Genomic DNA, 17290 nt, shown 5'->3' on the forward strand with positions numbered 1-17290 from the left:
ACCTCCTGAGGTGCAAAAGCTGTTTTGTGAATTATCTCAAATGAGAACTACATAAAGTTTTTGTAAAATGTAAAGCACTATTGAAGTAAAAGCTTTAGATAATAATTTGCCAGATTAATTTAAATATTGTTATCAAATTTGAATTTGGGTGTTTTTGAGAATTTAGCTACTCAATAGCATGTTAGGCTTCAGCACACAAGAGACCTCAGCTTTAGACCTCTTTTTGCAGAATTAGTTCATATAAAAGAAAAATCTATCCTTTTCCTGACAGGTAAGCCCTACATTTCCATAATTAAAAACTCTGTACCCTTCATAAACCCAATGCCTTGCCTAAGATTAGACGGCAATCTCTAGCTAAATTGCACATAGGTGACATATTAGCATTTCTCCAATAGAAATGCCCTTTTTTAGGGTCAAAGTATCCTTTGTTAATAAAACACTTGAGACTATATCTATGTAATACCAATACCATTGGCAGTTCTGCTTGGGTTTTAAAAAAATCAACTTACTAGGGGGAAAACACAAAATTGATTTGCCAGTTGAATAAACATTTAGACTAGTAACCCCAATTAAGCAAGTCCTAAGCTTATTCTCTCATTCCCAATATAAACAAAACTGTAGTTGCTTCACTTAGTTTCTTAGCACTTGGGTAGTGATGAAAGGGTCATTTAATATCAGCAGTGACCTAGGACAGCAGAGGAATTAGCTGTTCCCTGATGCCATATTTGGCTTACTTAATGAAATATAAAGACGTGGTCCAAGTTCTAGGGGCAAATAAGATATTCAACCTGCCAAGCATGACTCATAGCTTCTGCATCTTTAATGTCTATTTGAGACGTTGTTATTAATACTCTATTTTTAGAGACTAACAAATCCTAAATAATTGTGATTTGCCTTATTTTTCTAGAGGTTTGTTACATACCCTCTAATTCTAGTATATTTTACCTGTCTGCACAAAACAGGCTTGACAGAATTTAGCCAATGAGCAGAGGCAGAATAGAACAGGGACAGTAAGATTCCATCTGTAGGCTTTTTGCCTCTAAGATCCCAACAGTTGATTAGAGTCTGACTTTTCCCCTGAACTTACTGGATTCGTGCAGGTTTAGTGTGGTAAAGGTGCAACCTAGAAAGTATGGAAATTAAACATGATTTTTAAAATCATGTATGCAAATTTTAAAAAATCTTCTAATATTGCAGCAGGATAGAGAGACAGTGATTTTCATTAAAAATGAATTCATTTCAAATATTTCTTTCTCTGTAATCTCTTCTTCACCTAATGATATTCTTTACTTCTTAACAATCTTTCCTCTTGGGAAGTAGCAACCTAATCATCATGTTTAATGACTGAATAATGTTTCATTATATGTAAATTCCATTTTATTATATTCCTTATTGTTTATTGTTTGTGTCCAACTTTTTTGAGTCAGTAATAGTCCTGTTCCCACAGGTTTACATCAATTTCTGGGTTGTTTATGCTCCCACTGGTAGGATATGACCTTCCACACACCAACCCCAAGACTACTTGTAATCATTCTTGTTAATCTTTGCTCTTCTGGTAGATCAAAAGTAACATCTTGTTGTTTAAATTTCATTTGTTTCATTATTAATAAGAGTGTGAGCATATATTCCCGAGAATTCATTTCATTCTTGACTATTTGCTTACTTGTTTTTTTATATGTTGGGTTGTTGATTATTTTTTCTTTAACAGTTTGTAAGGCTATGAACCCTACTTTTAGAATGTAAACTCCATAATGGTAGAAACCTATCTGTTGCTTCTTTAGATATTCAGTGCCTAAAACAGTGTCCACCACACAGTAGGCATTCAATAAATACTTATTAAACATGTTACAAACAATTTTCCCTAATTTTTATGTTACATTTTACGTAATATTTTATGTTACATTGTTAATTGGTAACTTTGGAATTTAGAAAAGTTTTAAGTTACTGTTTGTCAACATCTTCAAACAAAATCTGCTTCTGAAAAACATGAACATCTCATTTCTACCTTTAAGATTATTTGAGAATTTCAACAAAATTTCAACAGCATAACTAATGCTTCTGAGCTCTGGCTCATGGGGAAAGGGGACATAAAGGCAGACTGGTCTCAGCTCCAGGTAACCACTTACAAACAGGTCAAATTATTCAACCTCTATGAGCCTAAGATTTCTTACCTGAATATTAGAGTAGTAATTGCTTCTACCTCATAGAATTACTGTGAGAATTAAATGAGACTCTTTAAAAGGAACTTAGCACAGTATTCAGAATATGCAAGCTGCTAATCGTGTTACTTGGTACTGATAACTTCACTAAATTTCAGTCTTCATCTGTGAAATGAAAAAATGATGCACACTTCATATGATCATTGCCTGGCACATACTAAACACTCAGTTAATGACAGTTAAAAAAATAAAAAAGTATTTTTTATTACACAAAGTGAGAGTAATTTTAGAATTCACACACACAAAGATTCTGGTGTGCTTCCATCCATGGGAAAGAGAGGGCTCGCCTTTTGATCATCAATACCTCCTCTCCACTGAAAATGACAGATGACGGTTTTAAAGTTTATATGATAAAACCTACAAATTTTTTTCTTTGGAGGAATCTGCCTTTGAAGTCAAACTTACAAGTCTGTAGTCACACCAAATTAAAAATACTCACTAATCCTTCATTCTAGCTTTATAATCTTATTTTTTATATTTATCTTTAATTCAGCTAAAATACATTTGGTATAAATTATGAGGTGGAAATCTTAATGTTTCCAGTTGATTAGCAAGTTGTCCCAAATGCCTTTTTTGCCAATACTGCTTCAACTTTTCTTGAATGATTTTCAAAAATTATTGTAGTTTTTTCCCATATATTTTCTGCATTTATTAAGTTCAATTTAAGTATTTATTTTTGTGTTATTATGAATAAGGCTTTTACCCATTATATTTTGACTGATTATATATTTTTTATATTTAAAATATTATTGTTTATTTTTTAATCTGTTGTCTTACCCATAACTTTTAAAAAGTTAGTTCTAAACTAAATTAATTAAACATTAATTTTTTTCAATTGATTATTTGGTACTTGTCAGGTTTGTAATCATATTACTTGCAAACTACAATCACATTTACAACTTTTTTTCTTAAATGACTTTGATGATAATAAATATTCTTGATTCTCTTTTTACTGTCTTATCATTAAACATGACATTGGCTGTTGATTATAAATGGATTTCCACCTCTCCTCTCCCCTGCATTAAGGAAATATGTCATATTCTTATTTTATTGAAAACTGTAATCATAGATAAATATTAAATGTCATCAAACATCTTTTTTGAAGTGTATCAATATCTAATTTTCCCTTTTTGTCCTTTATGTATAATGATATATTTTCACTTTGCTAACTAATGCTAATATTAAACAATGTTCACAGAACTATAATATACCTCCTGTGGTGATGCAGTTTTATTCTTTTGTTATACTGAAGGATTCTTTGCTAATATTTTGGAATTTTTACATCTATATTTAAAATACATATTTTTTGCCAATTTTTTTGATCGCACATCCTGTTCAAAAGTGAGATTGGTCTCTATCTGCATCCTCTATTTGTCAGGTTTTGAAATCAAGGTTCTAATGGCTTATTTTAAAAAAAAATACTTGAAGTTTCCTTTTCCTCTCTGCTCTGGAAGTATATAGATAGTATGAGAGTTATTGTTCCTTATGGGTTTTAATGAATTTGGACAAAAAAACTATCTGAGCCTAATGCTATGTTTTTAATGTTTTTACTTCAAAAGTGTCATTTTACCCTATTATTTGTTAGTGCAAGTTATTTTCTTCTTTTTACGAACAAACTTTTATAATTTATATTTTTCTTGGAAATGTATCCCTTTCATTCAGATTTTCAAATGTAGTTGGAAACAGAATCTTAGTAGTGTGTGTGTTGGTAACTGGTTTCATTTAGCAAGGTTATACAAGAAAGAGAACACCACAGCAAGCATTAGCACATTTGCAAGAGAAAGGATGGAATAGAGTCAGTCCAGAAATTTGGAATTTAGAGGGATTGGAAATGCCAGCTTCCTGTAGGCCCCTGAGATGGATTGAATATTTGTGCCCCCCAACCCCAAAATCATGTTTTGAAATCTAATCCCCAAGGTGATAGTATTTGGAAGTGGGGCCTTTGTGAGGTATATGGTCATGAGGGTGGAGCCCTCATGGATGGGATTAGTGCCCATATATGAAGAGACAGGAGAGAGCTTCCTTCTTATTTCCTGTAGAAGGAGAAGATAGCCACCTGCAAACCAGGAAGCAGGCTCTCACCAGAACTTGACCTTGCTGGCACCCTGATCTTGGACTTACAGCCTCGTAGTCTGTGGTACTTTGTAATAGCAGCCTGAACTAAGACAGCCTCAAAGGGAAGAAGTAAAATTTTAAAAGTCTTTAGGTAACAAAAGCCTATTAATACTTAGCCTTGTAGAAAATATCATATTAAGGATATGGCCTTTTTTCCCAAGTCTGATGGTCTCAAGAAAGATACTTTAAGTTGAAGGGAAGAAGTGTGAGCACAAAGAAGAAAGAAGAAGAAAAATTGAGCTTGAGAAGTATGTCTAGCAATTGTGTGGGAATTATATGACCTTTCTATTGCTGTATAACAAATTACCACAAACTTAGCAGCTTGAAACTACTTTTATTATGTCACAGTTCCATAGTTGAGAAGTCTGGGCATGGCATAGCTGAATCCTCTGCCCAGGTCTCATGGCTGAAATTAAGGTATTGGCTGGTACTGTGGTCTTATTTGAGGTTCAAAGCCCACTTCCAAAAATCACTGGCAGTGGCAGAATTAAATTTCTTGAGATTGTAGGGCTTAGGTCGCCATTTCCTTACTGAGAGTCAGCTGGAAGTTGCTTTAGCTCCTAGAGGTTGCTCTCAGATCCTTGCCACACAGACCCCTCCATCTTCAAAGACAACAATGGATATTCTTATTCGCGTGGAATCTCTCTGACATTAGAAAAGGCTCCCTGCTTTTAAAGAGCTCATTTGATTAGGTCAGCCCCACGCAGATTGGCTCCCTTTTGATTAACTCAAAGTCAATTGATTAGTAATCTATTCATGGAAATGACATACCATTGTATTCACAAGTCTGCTTAAATTTAAGTTGGCATTTATACATTATACAAGGCATGTACACCATGGGGTGGGAATCTTGAGGGCCATCTTAGAATTCTGCCTACCACAGGAGCTGATGAAAATAAACAGGTTTGAAGTCAACTAAAGTTTTGAGGGAATTTTCTTGTCAAAGAAACCACAAAACAAAACAAACATTAAAAAATAACTTTTGAGCCTCCAAATTTGCATAAGCAATCAATGCTGGATGTCTATGTTGAGGACCATGCTGTTGAAGATAGCAGAGCCTCAGTCAACCTAGGTCTCCCAATGTCTGCAGGGAGCTGGTGCACAACCTCCCCCTGCACCCCTCTGGTCACCCTCCAGACTTTATGTGAGTAAGAAATGATTGTGTGGAGCCACTGAGATGCTTGTTTTATCTTCTAGATGTTAGCAGCACCTTAACCAATACAATACTGTGGGGGACCCAAAGTAGAAGGGGCTTTGGGTCCCCAGATGACCCAGAGGAACCAAAATATATATGTTCCCTGGACTGCCTTTTCTCCAAAGTCTATCCTATTTGAGCCTCTGAATTTTTAGGTCTCTCTTTCTTTCTTTTACAGTAGTTTAGTCTATATTCCAACTAATAAATATATTTTCTCATAAATAATTTTTATACTCTTGTATTTGTACCATTCATTCAAGAAATCTTAGGAACTACCTTTATCCCTGCCTTGAACTGTTATTTACATTTTTTATGCTTAATTAACTTTCTGAGTGTTTATAGCTTTTCTTTCCAAAATTATAAGCTCTTTAAAGAACTGGGACCATCTCTTATGTATTTTTGTTACATGATCCTTAATCCTGTTCCTTAGAAATAGAGAATTCAGTATATATTTGTGATTTATGGCTACTCTAGAACCCTTGTATTCTTTTCTAGTTTCTTATAATTCAAGTTTCTGTCTCAAAGATACTCTATTTTCATTTCTTAAAACAGCAAAACAAAGCAACATGTTATTAATTGAAATTTAAAAAAAACCTCATTCTCAGTTCTCTTGGCCTCTTTATGTTATGAAAATAATATTTTTGCCTTAGGTAGTGAATATATTATAAGCTTCTCCAGCCACAAAAGTAGTATTTTGTGAGTAAAGACAATCCTAGAGAAATTCCTAACAGAGCAGCACCTAATTATTTTGAAAATATCTTTTCCTAGTCACTCAACAGGAGTGACTAGTCACTGTATACTGTAAGAGAGGATGGGGCCTGGCAGAGGATGTTTAGGGAGGACAAACTGACCCAGAAAAATAGCACTTTTTTTTTTCTCTCAGATGGACAAAAACAAGCTTACATTTATTCTATGAAGTCTTTGGTCACATGAAATCAAATATTCACAGGAAGTTTTTTTTTTTTTTTAATTTACCAAATTTATTAACTAAAGATGGACAAAAGATCCCTGTCCTCTAGTCCTCAAGCTTGTAATAAACCTTACTTAAAAAGCAAGCTGCTCAAGAAACTCCACCAGCAAAGACAACTACTGGCTCTGATGTACTTGGTGACAAAGATTGGTTGAGCACGTCCTATGTGCCAGGCCCTGAGCTACTCTTCCAGCCACTGGCCCAACCTCCAAGTGCTGGCGTAGCCCTGGGTTCTCGCTGGCTCCGGTTTCTTCTCTCTCTCTCTTCCCAGGGACATTTCATAAAACCATAAATCTGCAAACACTATCTGGTGACTCCCAACGTTGCATATTCAGGCCCACACCCCACATCCCTGCACCCCACTGCCTGCTCTCCATTTGGATCTCACTGGGGTTTCACGTGTAAATGCCCCAAATGAAACTCTTGGTCTTTCTATTTCCCATTCTTCTAGTCTTCCCCATTTTTGTTGCCTGCTCTCCATCCAATCACTGTCAGGAGTCACCCCTGAATCCTCTCTTTCCCTCCTAATCTGCATCCTGTCCATCAATACATCATGTTTGCTCTGCCTTCCCAAAGTATGTCCCAAGATCATTTCTCACAGTCCCCCACGGATGCCACCCACCTCCAACTTCCCCATCTTCTTTCTCTGCTTCAACAGCCACCTAACTGGTCTCCATCTTTATTCCTGCTCCACAAAGTTCATTCCCTGCACAGCAACCAGTAGAGCAGGTCACTTCAGCATCCACTTGCAAACCTCCAGTGGCTGCCCACTGAACACAGAATAAACTCTCTATGGCAGCCTCCCAGACCCTGTGTAATCCAGCCCTGTAACCTCTCTGGTCTCAACTGATGGTCTCCAGCACAGCACCCCTCTGTCTTGGCATCAAGGACATTGCCCGGCATACAGGAGCCAATAGTTTGCTTTGTTTACACCTCTTCTTTCTGTCCCACAAGTACACAAGGCTCTTTGCACCGGCACCAGCGTCTGCTCCACCTGCAAAGCCCCACTCCCTTGGATTCACATGGCTGGTTCCTTCTTGTGGTTTACCTTTTGCCTCAAATATACCCCTTAGAACGGTCTTCGCAGACCCCTCAACACCCCATCTAAGTTGCCATCACTGTCCCATTTTCTTCACGACGCTAATTCACTCCATAACACTATATTGTCTATTGACTTATGTTTGGTTTTTCGCTGCCCCCACCTAGAAGATAAGTAAGCTCCGTGAGGGCAGGGGCCATGGCTGTCTGGTTCACTGCTGTATTCCCACCACCAAGAACACCGGCCACAGCATGTGCTTAAGAGGCATCTAACAGGCGGATCAACGAAGGGAATCACTCCTGTTCTCACTGTCAAATGTTTGGAGTCATCCGACTTCCTGTCTGACTTCGTGACAAAGCTTCTCCTAAAGGGGTCCATGGCATCCCTTTATAAATGAAAAATAAAGTCACCTTTAATTCCTTGGAAATTAAATCCTTGTTCCTTGGAAATTCCTCAAGCGCTCTTGACGTTAATGAATGATCCTGCAGCCTTGCAAATCCAGGGTGGGGAGCTAGAGTGGCCATGACTCTTCAGAGGAAAAATCTGGGTCCTGGACCTGTTCCAAGACTCACTTCAGGAAACCGGCAAGGCGTGGCTTTACGTGTAGGAGATGAGACTGCTGAACAGTTACAAATAAAAATTATTAAACTTAATCATACTACACACTGAAAAAGTTCATATTGAAAAGGAACCCACAGCAAATACTTTTATAAAGGATAGAATTGTTATACTGAATGATCACCCCTCAATGTACTGGTGCTGTAAATGTACATTTGCATAGGTTACATTTTCTTAAAGCAGGTACCCTGGTGCGACCGTCCTGGAAATGAACTCCCTTTGAAAACACACCATGGCTTGCCAGAGAGTGACAAATAGACGCCTACAGAGAAAAACTAACTAGCTGGAAATAACAGACAGATCATTTCTTCTGACAGATGTGTCTGTAAACATGGCTCCCTTTTCTGAGAAGAAGAAGCAGTGAAAAAATTTCCTCCATTCGTTCCTAAACAGTGACATGTTGTAGAGAATGGGGTTGACGGCCGAGTTGGCAAAGGTGAAGGCCACCACCCAGAAGAAGAGGGACGGCCAGATGACCAGGTTTTGCTCAAAGTTCTGGATCAGAATGAGGAGGATGGTGACGATGATGGGGCTCCACATGACGAAGAAGGAGATCATGAGCAGGAACAGGGTGCGGAAGAGCCGGACGTCCTGCTGGGACACACGGAGCTGGTGGCTCTCCGAGGAAGCCAGGGTCGTCGTGAGCCTTCTCCTTGACGCCTTCGTGATCTGTAAAATTTTGGAGTAACTGATCACAATAAGCAGTCCTGGTACCAAGAAGTTCAAAGTAACAAATGACACATCCCAGGAGATTTCTCCGGCAATGCTGGGCCAAACCAGTGTGCAAATCGGAATTTCCTATCACTTCGCCTCAGCTGAATTCCTTCTGCGCCGAGACATAAAGAATCTGAGCTTTGGTAAGTCCTGAGACGAGTTGTGCAGTTTCGGTTAGAAGACTGTGGGCTCAGGTCGCATGTGAGGTGTTTGGTTTCACCATGAACGGCACACAATTCTAAGCGTTCTTCACACTGTTTGTTTTGCTGGGACCTCACAGGAAGTTTTTAAAAATCAATTTTATTTCAATGTTAGGCTTGGCTCTGTGGCTTTGGGAGGGAGTTGTCTAAGGCCTCCTGCTTGATATCATATGAGTAGATAGCTCTGAAGGACAGAGGACATGAATTTGGAAAGTAACCAAGAGCTCTCTGGATGGTTCTGGGTTCCCGCCAAGATGGAAACAAATGAATCACTCACTCAGGGGACCAATACCTTCCAGGTACCCTGCCAGCATTCTTCATTTGCAACTGGTTAACAAAGACTATGCATGGTCAATAAAATGCTGCATTTATATATATAAAACTCACTTCAGGCAAAGATTCTAAATTTATAAGAGGTATAATTTACTGAGCTTATTGGATGTAAATTAGCTATGTGCCTATGATCTAAATAGAGAAAAGCAATAAACCATATACTTAACTTCTCATGTAACTTATTTTTTCATTAAGGGATATTTTGTTTTGTTTTCTGAGAAGAAAAAAATTTTTCGTTTGTAAAATTTGGTGGACAAGATGAAACCTAAATTTAGGCTTTATCTGGAATAATAAAAAAGTTTTGAATAACTATCTCTGGCTTAATGAGATGCTGCCTTCTAGTGAATACTGGTCTTATTTCAACTGGGGGGAAGAACTTATCTTTCTGATGTATTAGGTTATGTAAGTTCATTTAAAGTTAATTCATTGACTGCATAAGGTTTACTCACTTTATTTAGTAAGCACTAAAAGACTTTGGTATTTAATCTTTTCTTAAATATGGATTTATTATACTCTTTTGGTTTTCTTTTTTCTATTTTGTCATCTCTCATGAATATCTTAGGTGCCTTTTATCTGAATGTTATTTCAAGCTATAGTGCCACCTAGTGTTTATACACTTCCTTTCTTTCTAGACCTTCCTTTCTAAGAAAAAAAGTGATAGTCATTGTTACATTGGTGAATATTTTAAAGTAGAAAAGCAGTATCCTTTATTAATTTTTTCATACCAGTGGGATGTAAGTAAATCAAACTTATGTCCTAAATTAAACTAAACTTCTAACTTAGACTAAAGAAGCCAGTCAGTTATTTTTAGTAAGCTTCACATTGGTCATGGCTGAGATGCTTAGTATGCTACAGACTTCACTGAAATGTTTGGAATTCACAGAGCCTTACACAGTGTCAAGTCCAAAGCAGCTGCTTAACAGATGCTTAAAATCATAGACTGCTAGAGCTAGGATGTCCTAGTTGAGTGATTGGGGATAAAGGGCAATGGTGAATAACAAGGATCATTGTAAATACGCCGTACTTTGTTTTTCTTTCATGAGTTTCCTCATCATTAGTTCACAAGATTTCAGATTCCAGAACCATAGTCAACTATTCAAAAGTTGAGGAGGACAGAATTTAAATAAAACATTTCCCTGAAGCCAGGGCTGTGTCTAAGAAAATAATTGACCCTAAAGTTAGTTCCTCACACATATCATCCCTTTAGAAAGAGATGCCAGAATATTTGCTCCTGCTTTTTTAGAAGAAAATTTGTCACTTAGAATTGATAACAACCTTCAGCTCAATTTTAAATGTCATCTAAAGCCATAAGATTAGTTTGGAAACGTCTGACTATAGTTTTGGTAACTCCCACCTTCCTTGAGGTCGATCATTCTTGACGTTGTTTCTGTTGGAGTGTTTTTGTAGCAAGTGTAGAAAACCCATATAATCTGTTGTCCATACAGTAAAAATCCACAGGGTTGGTTTGATTGTGGCTCTGGTTATGTTTCTCTAAATTCTCTCAGCCTTGTTGTAAGCTTTGTCCTCCAACTGGTTTCCCTCATGGTGGTAATACAATCAATCTATCAGACCTGCCATCGCTGAGTACCCGGGAATCAGAAAGCTTCTCTTTCCTTTTCCCTGAACAAAGCTCAGGCAGGGCTTCATTCTGGTTGGACCAAATCAGATCATGCCTTTTATTCTGGGACAAGGTCAAGAGAATGGGATTATGCTGAATGGTTTGAGCCAATCAGAAGCTGTCCTTGGAGTAGAACTGGGGTCAATTATAACCAAAATTCATGCCCAAGAGACTCAAGGTTCTGTTGGGAAGAGGGACATGTACTCCACTCCTTTCAAAATCTCTGACAGTCCTACTGAACTGTAGATAGCTCATTAGTTCAATCACGGCTCCAATATATATATATATATTGGAGTATAGTTGATTCACAATGTTGTGTTAGTTTTAGGTGTACAGCAAAGTGATTCAGTTATACATATACATGTATCTATTCTTTTTACGGTTTGTTCACTTTGGTAATCCCAACACAGGGCATCATATAAGGTAGGCATTCAATAAATGTATATTTTAAGGTTAAAGAGAAATTAAGAATGAATTCAATAATGGCTTATTTATATGATTTTAAATAAACGGTAAACATGTTGGTTTGAAAATACCTTCCTAAATTAATGGATTGAGCAAGTGGTCATGTTGGAAATGGAGCATTTGGGGATTATTTTTGCTATTGATTGTGTCAATAGCTACCATACGTTGTTATTACCCTATGCAACCAAACAGAAAGTTAGAAGGTTGATGCACGGAGAAGCTGTGCCCTCAATGTGGAGATTAAAGTATAGGAAGTGGAAGACAGCATAAAGTGTTCATGTCATTACTTTTCAAAATTTGTTTCAGATGTCATCACAAGAAATCAAAACAGTAAATCTGGATATATTCATTGAAAATATGGGACTGAAAACATGTAGTCGATATCATTTAGCTGAGTCAGTGTCAATAAGTAAGATAGGAACCCAGGACTTTTCAGATTTTTGCTATAAGTCATTGCCTTTTTGGCAAGCTGCAGTGAATAAAACCAACCACATCTTTTCATTCCAGTCCAATGATAGGGCCACATAAAAGAGATTTCTGTTAAGTCCCCATCTAAAATATCATACAGTCCATGTCCTCAGACACAAGACATTCTCTTCATCAACTGTTCTCATTCTAACCACCAACCAACACTTTCCCCACTGAAGTGTCTTTTGGCCCTTTAAATATGAGGGAAGTACACATTTGGGTAAAGATCAGAGCTTAGTTTTCTCAAGAAAGGAGATATCCATCTGTGTAGGTGGAGCCCTGAAGTGGTTTCCAAATTTGTTCTTCAGAGACCCAGGGTTTTGCATGGCCTCAGGGAGAGACATGATGAGGAAGTTACTAGTAAGATGTACTTCCAATTCCTTACCTCTTTTATCTGTTTATAAATTGGGATTTTATATATCGAGAGTCTGTGTTTGGTTTTATTTGAAAAAAGAAATTTGTGGCTAAAAAGTTTGGACAGCCCTTGCCATTAATGGTAGTGGCCTGGAGGGCATAGCTGCAAACACTGATGAGATCGTGAGATCTGAGTGACCCATGGATGCTACCGTCTGTCTGCATGCTAGCAAAACATCTGACTGAAAGAGCAATTTCAGCTCATTATCTAGATGGGTTATTTACCACTCAGATATATAACTGTATATTACTCTAAATTCCCAAATAAACAAATAGAATATTAAGTGATTTCTAATATGCAAAGCCATATGGAGAAATATATTATTACAGATCTGCCAGTGATTTCTGTGGAGGACAAGAGAACTTCTCAAAAGAGCTGAATGTATGGGAAGGTGATTCTCTGTGGCATTGTGATTTAGGAGATTTAAGTTCTCCTAGTTACTTGCGATTGTTACCAGAAATTCTTTCCATTAAAAATCCACTTTTCTAGATTAGGGCGTTGTCTTCTGTTAAAATGAAAATAATTCCATGTAGAAGATACGATCTTTTACAAAATACACAATCCAGTTTCAAAAATATACTTTAAAAATATCTGGAATTACATTCATTTTAGTACACAAGTCCCCCCCTCCTTTCCCTTCAACAGCAGAAAATTGAATTTTGCCAAATCAAGGAAACTCAGTCACTTCCGATTTTAAACTCAGTCTTTTGGGGAGCTCCCTAGTCAGCCATTCAGGATTCTTCACCCCCTGCTTCTTCCTTTCTCTTCGGAAGAATCTGGGTTTATGGAGGCTTATTTAAGAAAATGGAGGTGCATTTGAAGGATGCATGTCTGGTTGATGATCTCCGCCCTGAGAGGCCCTCACGGAGGTGTAACCATCTCACCAGGTCTTGAGTATTGACTTCTACCTCTTCTCCATCTGCCGCTGATGCTTGCCATCCTGCCACCTCCTTCACTTGTCTGTTCCGTGCTCACTGCATCTCCTTGATTCAAGCAGAAGGGTTTTTTAGTCTTTCAGTCTCCTCAAACATTTTTCTGCCTTTTAGGGACCAGGAAGCCCTGACTAGTTTCCCCACCCCAAATGAAACTGAGTAGGACTCTGGATGGCTAACCTCAGGCTTATGGCTTTGACCAATGCTCTAAAAAGCGTGGTATATGGACGTGGTAATATACATAAATTATTAAAATTATTTGTAACTAGTTCTCAATGAGATAGGTACAGAAATTGGGAGTAAGAGTTTAGAAACTTCTTGTAGCCATTTGAATTTAATAATGAAAACTTGGGGCTTTACTTCTCATGTCTTTGGATTTTTTTCATTTCGTATATCTAGCGATTCATTTTTATCATTTTACTTTGTTATTTTACGTATAATATTTTATTTTTATTACAAAAGTAACTGCTCCTTCACCACAGAGTTTGAAAAGTCTCGGCCTGGACCATTGCTTTTTCCTGCTCAAGCACCATGTTGAGCCTGACATGGGGCTTCTCTGTGAGACCTGGGATGCTGTGTCTGCCCACCCAACCCGAGGCTGAGAGTGCCACTGACGCACTAAGGGGAGAGCCACAAGCAAACCAAGAAGGTATCTTAAAATAGTACCTACTTCACCATCTGGATTTCCCTTGACAGAAACTACCTGAAAGTAGAAAGAGCTACATAACCTTGAAAAGTCATTTAACCTCTAGGGAGCCTCATTTTCCTCAATAGTAAAAAGAGTAAAGGAAATCTCATCTCACTGATTGTAGTAAGACGTAAATGAGGAAACATATGTAAAATTCTTAACTCAGGGCCTGGCACAGAAATGTTAACTCCTTGTAAGTAGAATTTCTAGAACATATTACATTTCAGCAGTTACGTTCTCTACCCACGTATAAATATCCATTCTTATTAATCTTTATGTTATTTAAGAACATTTAAAATTGATTAATTACACAGGGCTATAATTGTAAGAATCAGAATAGTCACTAGAACTATATGAACAAAGTAGGAGAAAAAATGTACAGTAGTAGTTAAGCCAAGTGCCTTGTGTATAGTAGGTATTTAATTAATGATAGTGCCCCCGGACACACACACACACACACGCACGCACACACACACATTCATTCACCAACACATGTGTACACATAACTACACATTCATAAACGTCTACCATACTCGATACAAGATTCAGAAGCTGTTTATATTCACTCAGCAAAATAAAAATGCAGCAGACCTGGGCATCTACTGTGGATATTTTATTGATATATTTGATTTATGAATTTATTAAGTCGAAACAAGGCAAAAAAATGGCTGCTGCTTCCTGACGATTTTGTTCTTCAGCTTTCAGAGAGTGACTCCACAATTGCATCTGCTTCGGTTTTTTCCTGTCTTGCCACAGTGTGATTTTTGCAAAGTAATTATACTAACAAAGGATGGTTTAGACCTGAGAAGTGAAATATTTCTCTTAATGACTGCTGTTTTAATTAAATGTAACCCTAGGAGAACAGTGTTTAGTTGCACAAATGAAATGGGCTGAGCCTCGGAGCACTCTGAATCCAGTAGAGGAAATTGAACAGCAGAGTCAATTGGGCACAAACTATGAGAAGAGTGAAACAATTTATCAGGCAGACTGGAAGTTAATTATTTAGTGAAAATATAATACGTCATAATATGCCAAGTGCCCAAGCCACGTGGGACAAATATGTAAATGCGGTGACTATTGATTACTGCCAAATTAATGCTTTGGTTATTTAATCAGTTCTGTGTTTGTTTTTAGCACTTTAAAATCAGTTAAATCCCCTACAGTGAAAAAAAAAAGGTTGGAATTAATACAGACCAGAGCCATAATCAAATTTCAAAGTAAAAGATTAAATTTGGGTCGTAAAGTCCTAGAAAGCATGGATTTACAATTACTATTTGGGTTAAGTTTTTCTCAGTGGCATAAATAAGGTCCACACACAAAGTAACAAGGAGAGTAATCATCTTCCCTTTATACATCTCTTGAGCCTCAGATCCAAACGTGGTTCTGGACAAAATATACTTTCACATAATTCTGGGAATAAAGTGTACGAGGAAATGAAAATGATGGAGACAAGAGAGTCTTACATTATTAGAAACCTGTTTTAAAATGTTCCCAGGAACTGTTCTGATTTGTTTTATGGTGAGACATGCAGATATGGAGATGACTAGCATGAAGGAACAAGTTTTCTACTTACAGATCCTTAGAAGCAGGAGGCCAGGCATGCCATGCAGGGCCACATGAGGAAGCACCAGGGTCACTCAGGAGGCAGAGGGAAAGCAAGGAGAAAGTGTGGGCCAAAACCTTTGTTATGGTGTCTATAGAAGGGAATGGGCAAGGCAAGGTAAGCAGGCTTAGGATTGGCTACTTTGAATAATTTCAGTGGTCTCTGGGGTGTATGGGATGTCCTGAGTTGTTTGATGCCTGGTCCTGAGGTGATTAGGGCAGGGAGGGTAGTAGCTTGATATGTGAGAGTCTGGAAAAGGAGGTAGTTGGGGAGCAAGGGTTCTGGATGTTGGTTTGTATATGGAAGTCACACTTGCAGGCAAGTTCTTTACAATCTCTAGGAATTGGCCAGCCGGGGAGGGCCAGTCCCTCCATGGCAAGTGAGGCCCCAGAGCATTAAGAAATAGAGAAAATACAAAAATATGGTTAACACAGGACCTTTCATCCTCTGTGTTCTGGGGATATTCAGACTCATAAAAGTATTGAAAACACCAGGACTGGCATCCCTCAGTACGTCACTCAACGGTGCTAAGGGCTGTCTTTATTTTTTATGCTCTGTTAACCGTTCAAATATGCTATCTGAGCTGTGCTGATCCTGACCACGCATTCTTCTAAACTGCAGATTATTTTGCAGCACTTCTGCTAATCATGTTTTTTCCAACAGCAAGAAGCCTTAAAAAGTTAAATAATGAGAAAATGGCTCTTTAGACACCAGTGATTCTGCTGAAGTTCTCTTAAAAACTCTTCATTTACGGAGAAATGCCTAGGAAGGCTGTCCACTGAGGGTGTCGGTAAAGGTATTAAGAGATCAAGCATTGTTGAGGAAAGATGAACATCCCATTGTGACACAAACAGAATACATTCTAGAAATTAAGGTCTTCACACTTCAAAGAACTGAAGAAGTAATATCTTTAGATTGAAATAGGTGGAAATGGTTTTCAGATCACTGTTTTATACTTCACACATGGAATAAATTATGAGCCAAACTGTTACTCAATTTATAATATCAGAGGTGTATTTTACTTTCATGTATTTAATGTGATCACTCTAATGCCTGTGGTTACATTTGTGCTAAATTTACTGTTATAAAATTTGATTTTCAGCAGAGTAAGTTTAGCAATAAAATGTTCTCTGTACCCAAGAATAAAAGGAATGTCCTCAGGCAATAAGGTAATGGTATTTTTCCTTAAAATTTGTGTTTTTCAGTTTACTTAAACTAAAAAAAAGAAACCCAAACAGTTTACCTATTTCTTCCACACCTCAACCCGCACCTCTGGCAACCAGCAATCTATTCTCCGTATCTATCAGCTTTTTGAAAAAATATTTTTAGAGTCCATGTATGAGAGAGAAAATACAGTATTGTCTTCTTCTCTCTGACTTATTTAGCATAATGCCCTCAAGCTCCACTCATGTTGCTACACGTGGCAAGATTTCATCCTTTTTTTAAGGATGAATAATACCCCATTGTATATCTATATCACATCATCTTTGCCATTCATTCACTGATGAGCACTTTGGTTGCTTTCATGTCTTGGGTATTGTAAATAATGCTGCAGTGAACATAGGGGTGCATATATCTTTTTAAATTAGTGTTTTCATTTTCTTCAGGTAGATACTCAGAAGTAGAATTGCTGAATCATATGGTAGTTCTATTCTTAATTTTTTGAGAAAGCTCCATACTGTTTTTCACCGTGGCTGC

At 37.6% G+C, this 17290-nt stretch overlaps 1 protein-coding gene across 1 annotated transcript in view; it reads right to left on the bottom strand.

Moving 5' to 3' along the window:
- Positions 1-8435: 8435 nt before the first annotated feature.
- Positions 8436-17290, bottom strand: part of LOC309831475 (free fatty acid receptor 4-like) — a gene marked incomplete at both ends in the record, with an annotated part of 29019 nt that continues 20164 nt past the window's right edge. The window contains one exon of the mRNA XM_082668698.1: positions 8436-8954. Coding sequence (XP_082524824.1) covers positions 8436-8954 — 519 coding nt within the window. The remainder of the gene's footprint in view (positions 8955-17290) is intronic.

The sequence above is a fragment of the Grampus griseus genome (genome assembly GCF_964374135.1).
Source record: "Grampus griseus genome assembly, chromosome: 13".
NCBI lineage: Eukaryota > Metazoa > Chordata > Mammalia > Artiodactyla > Delphinidae > Grampus > Grampus griseus.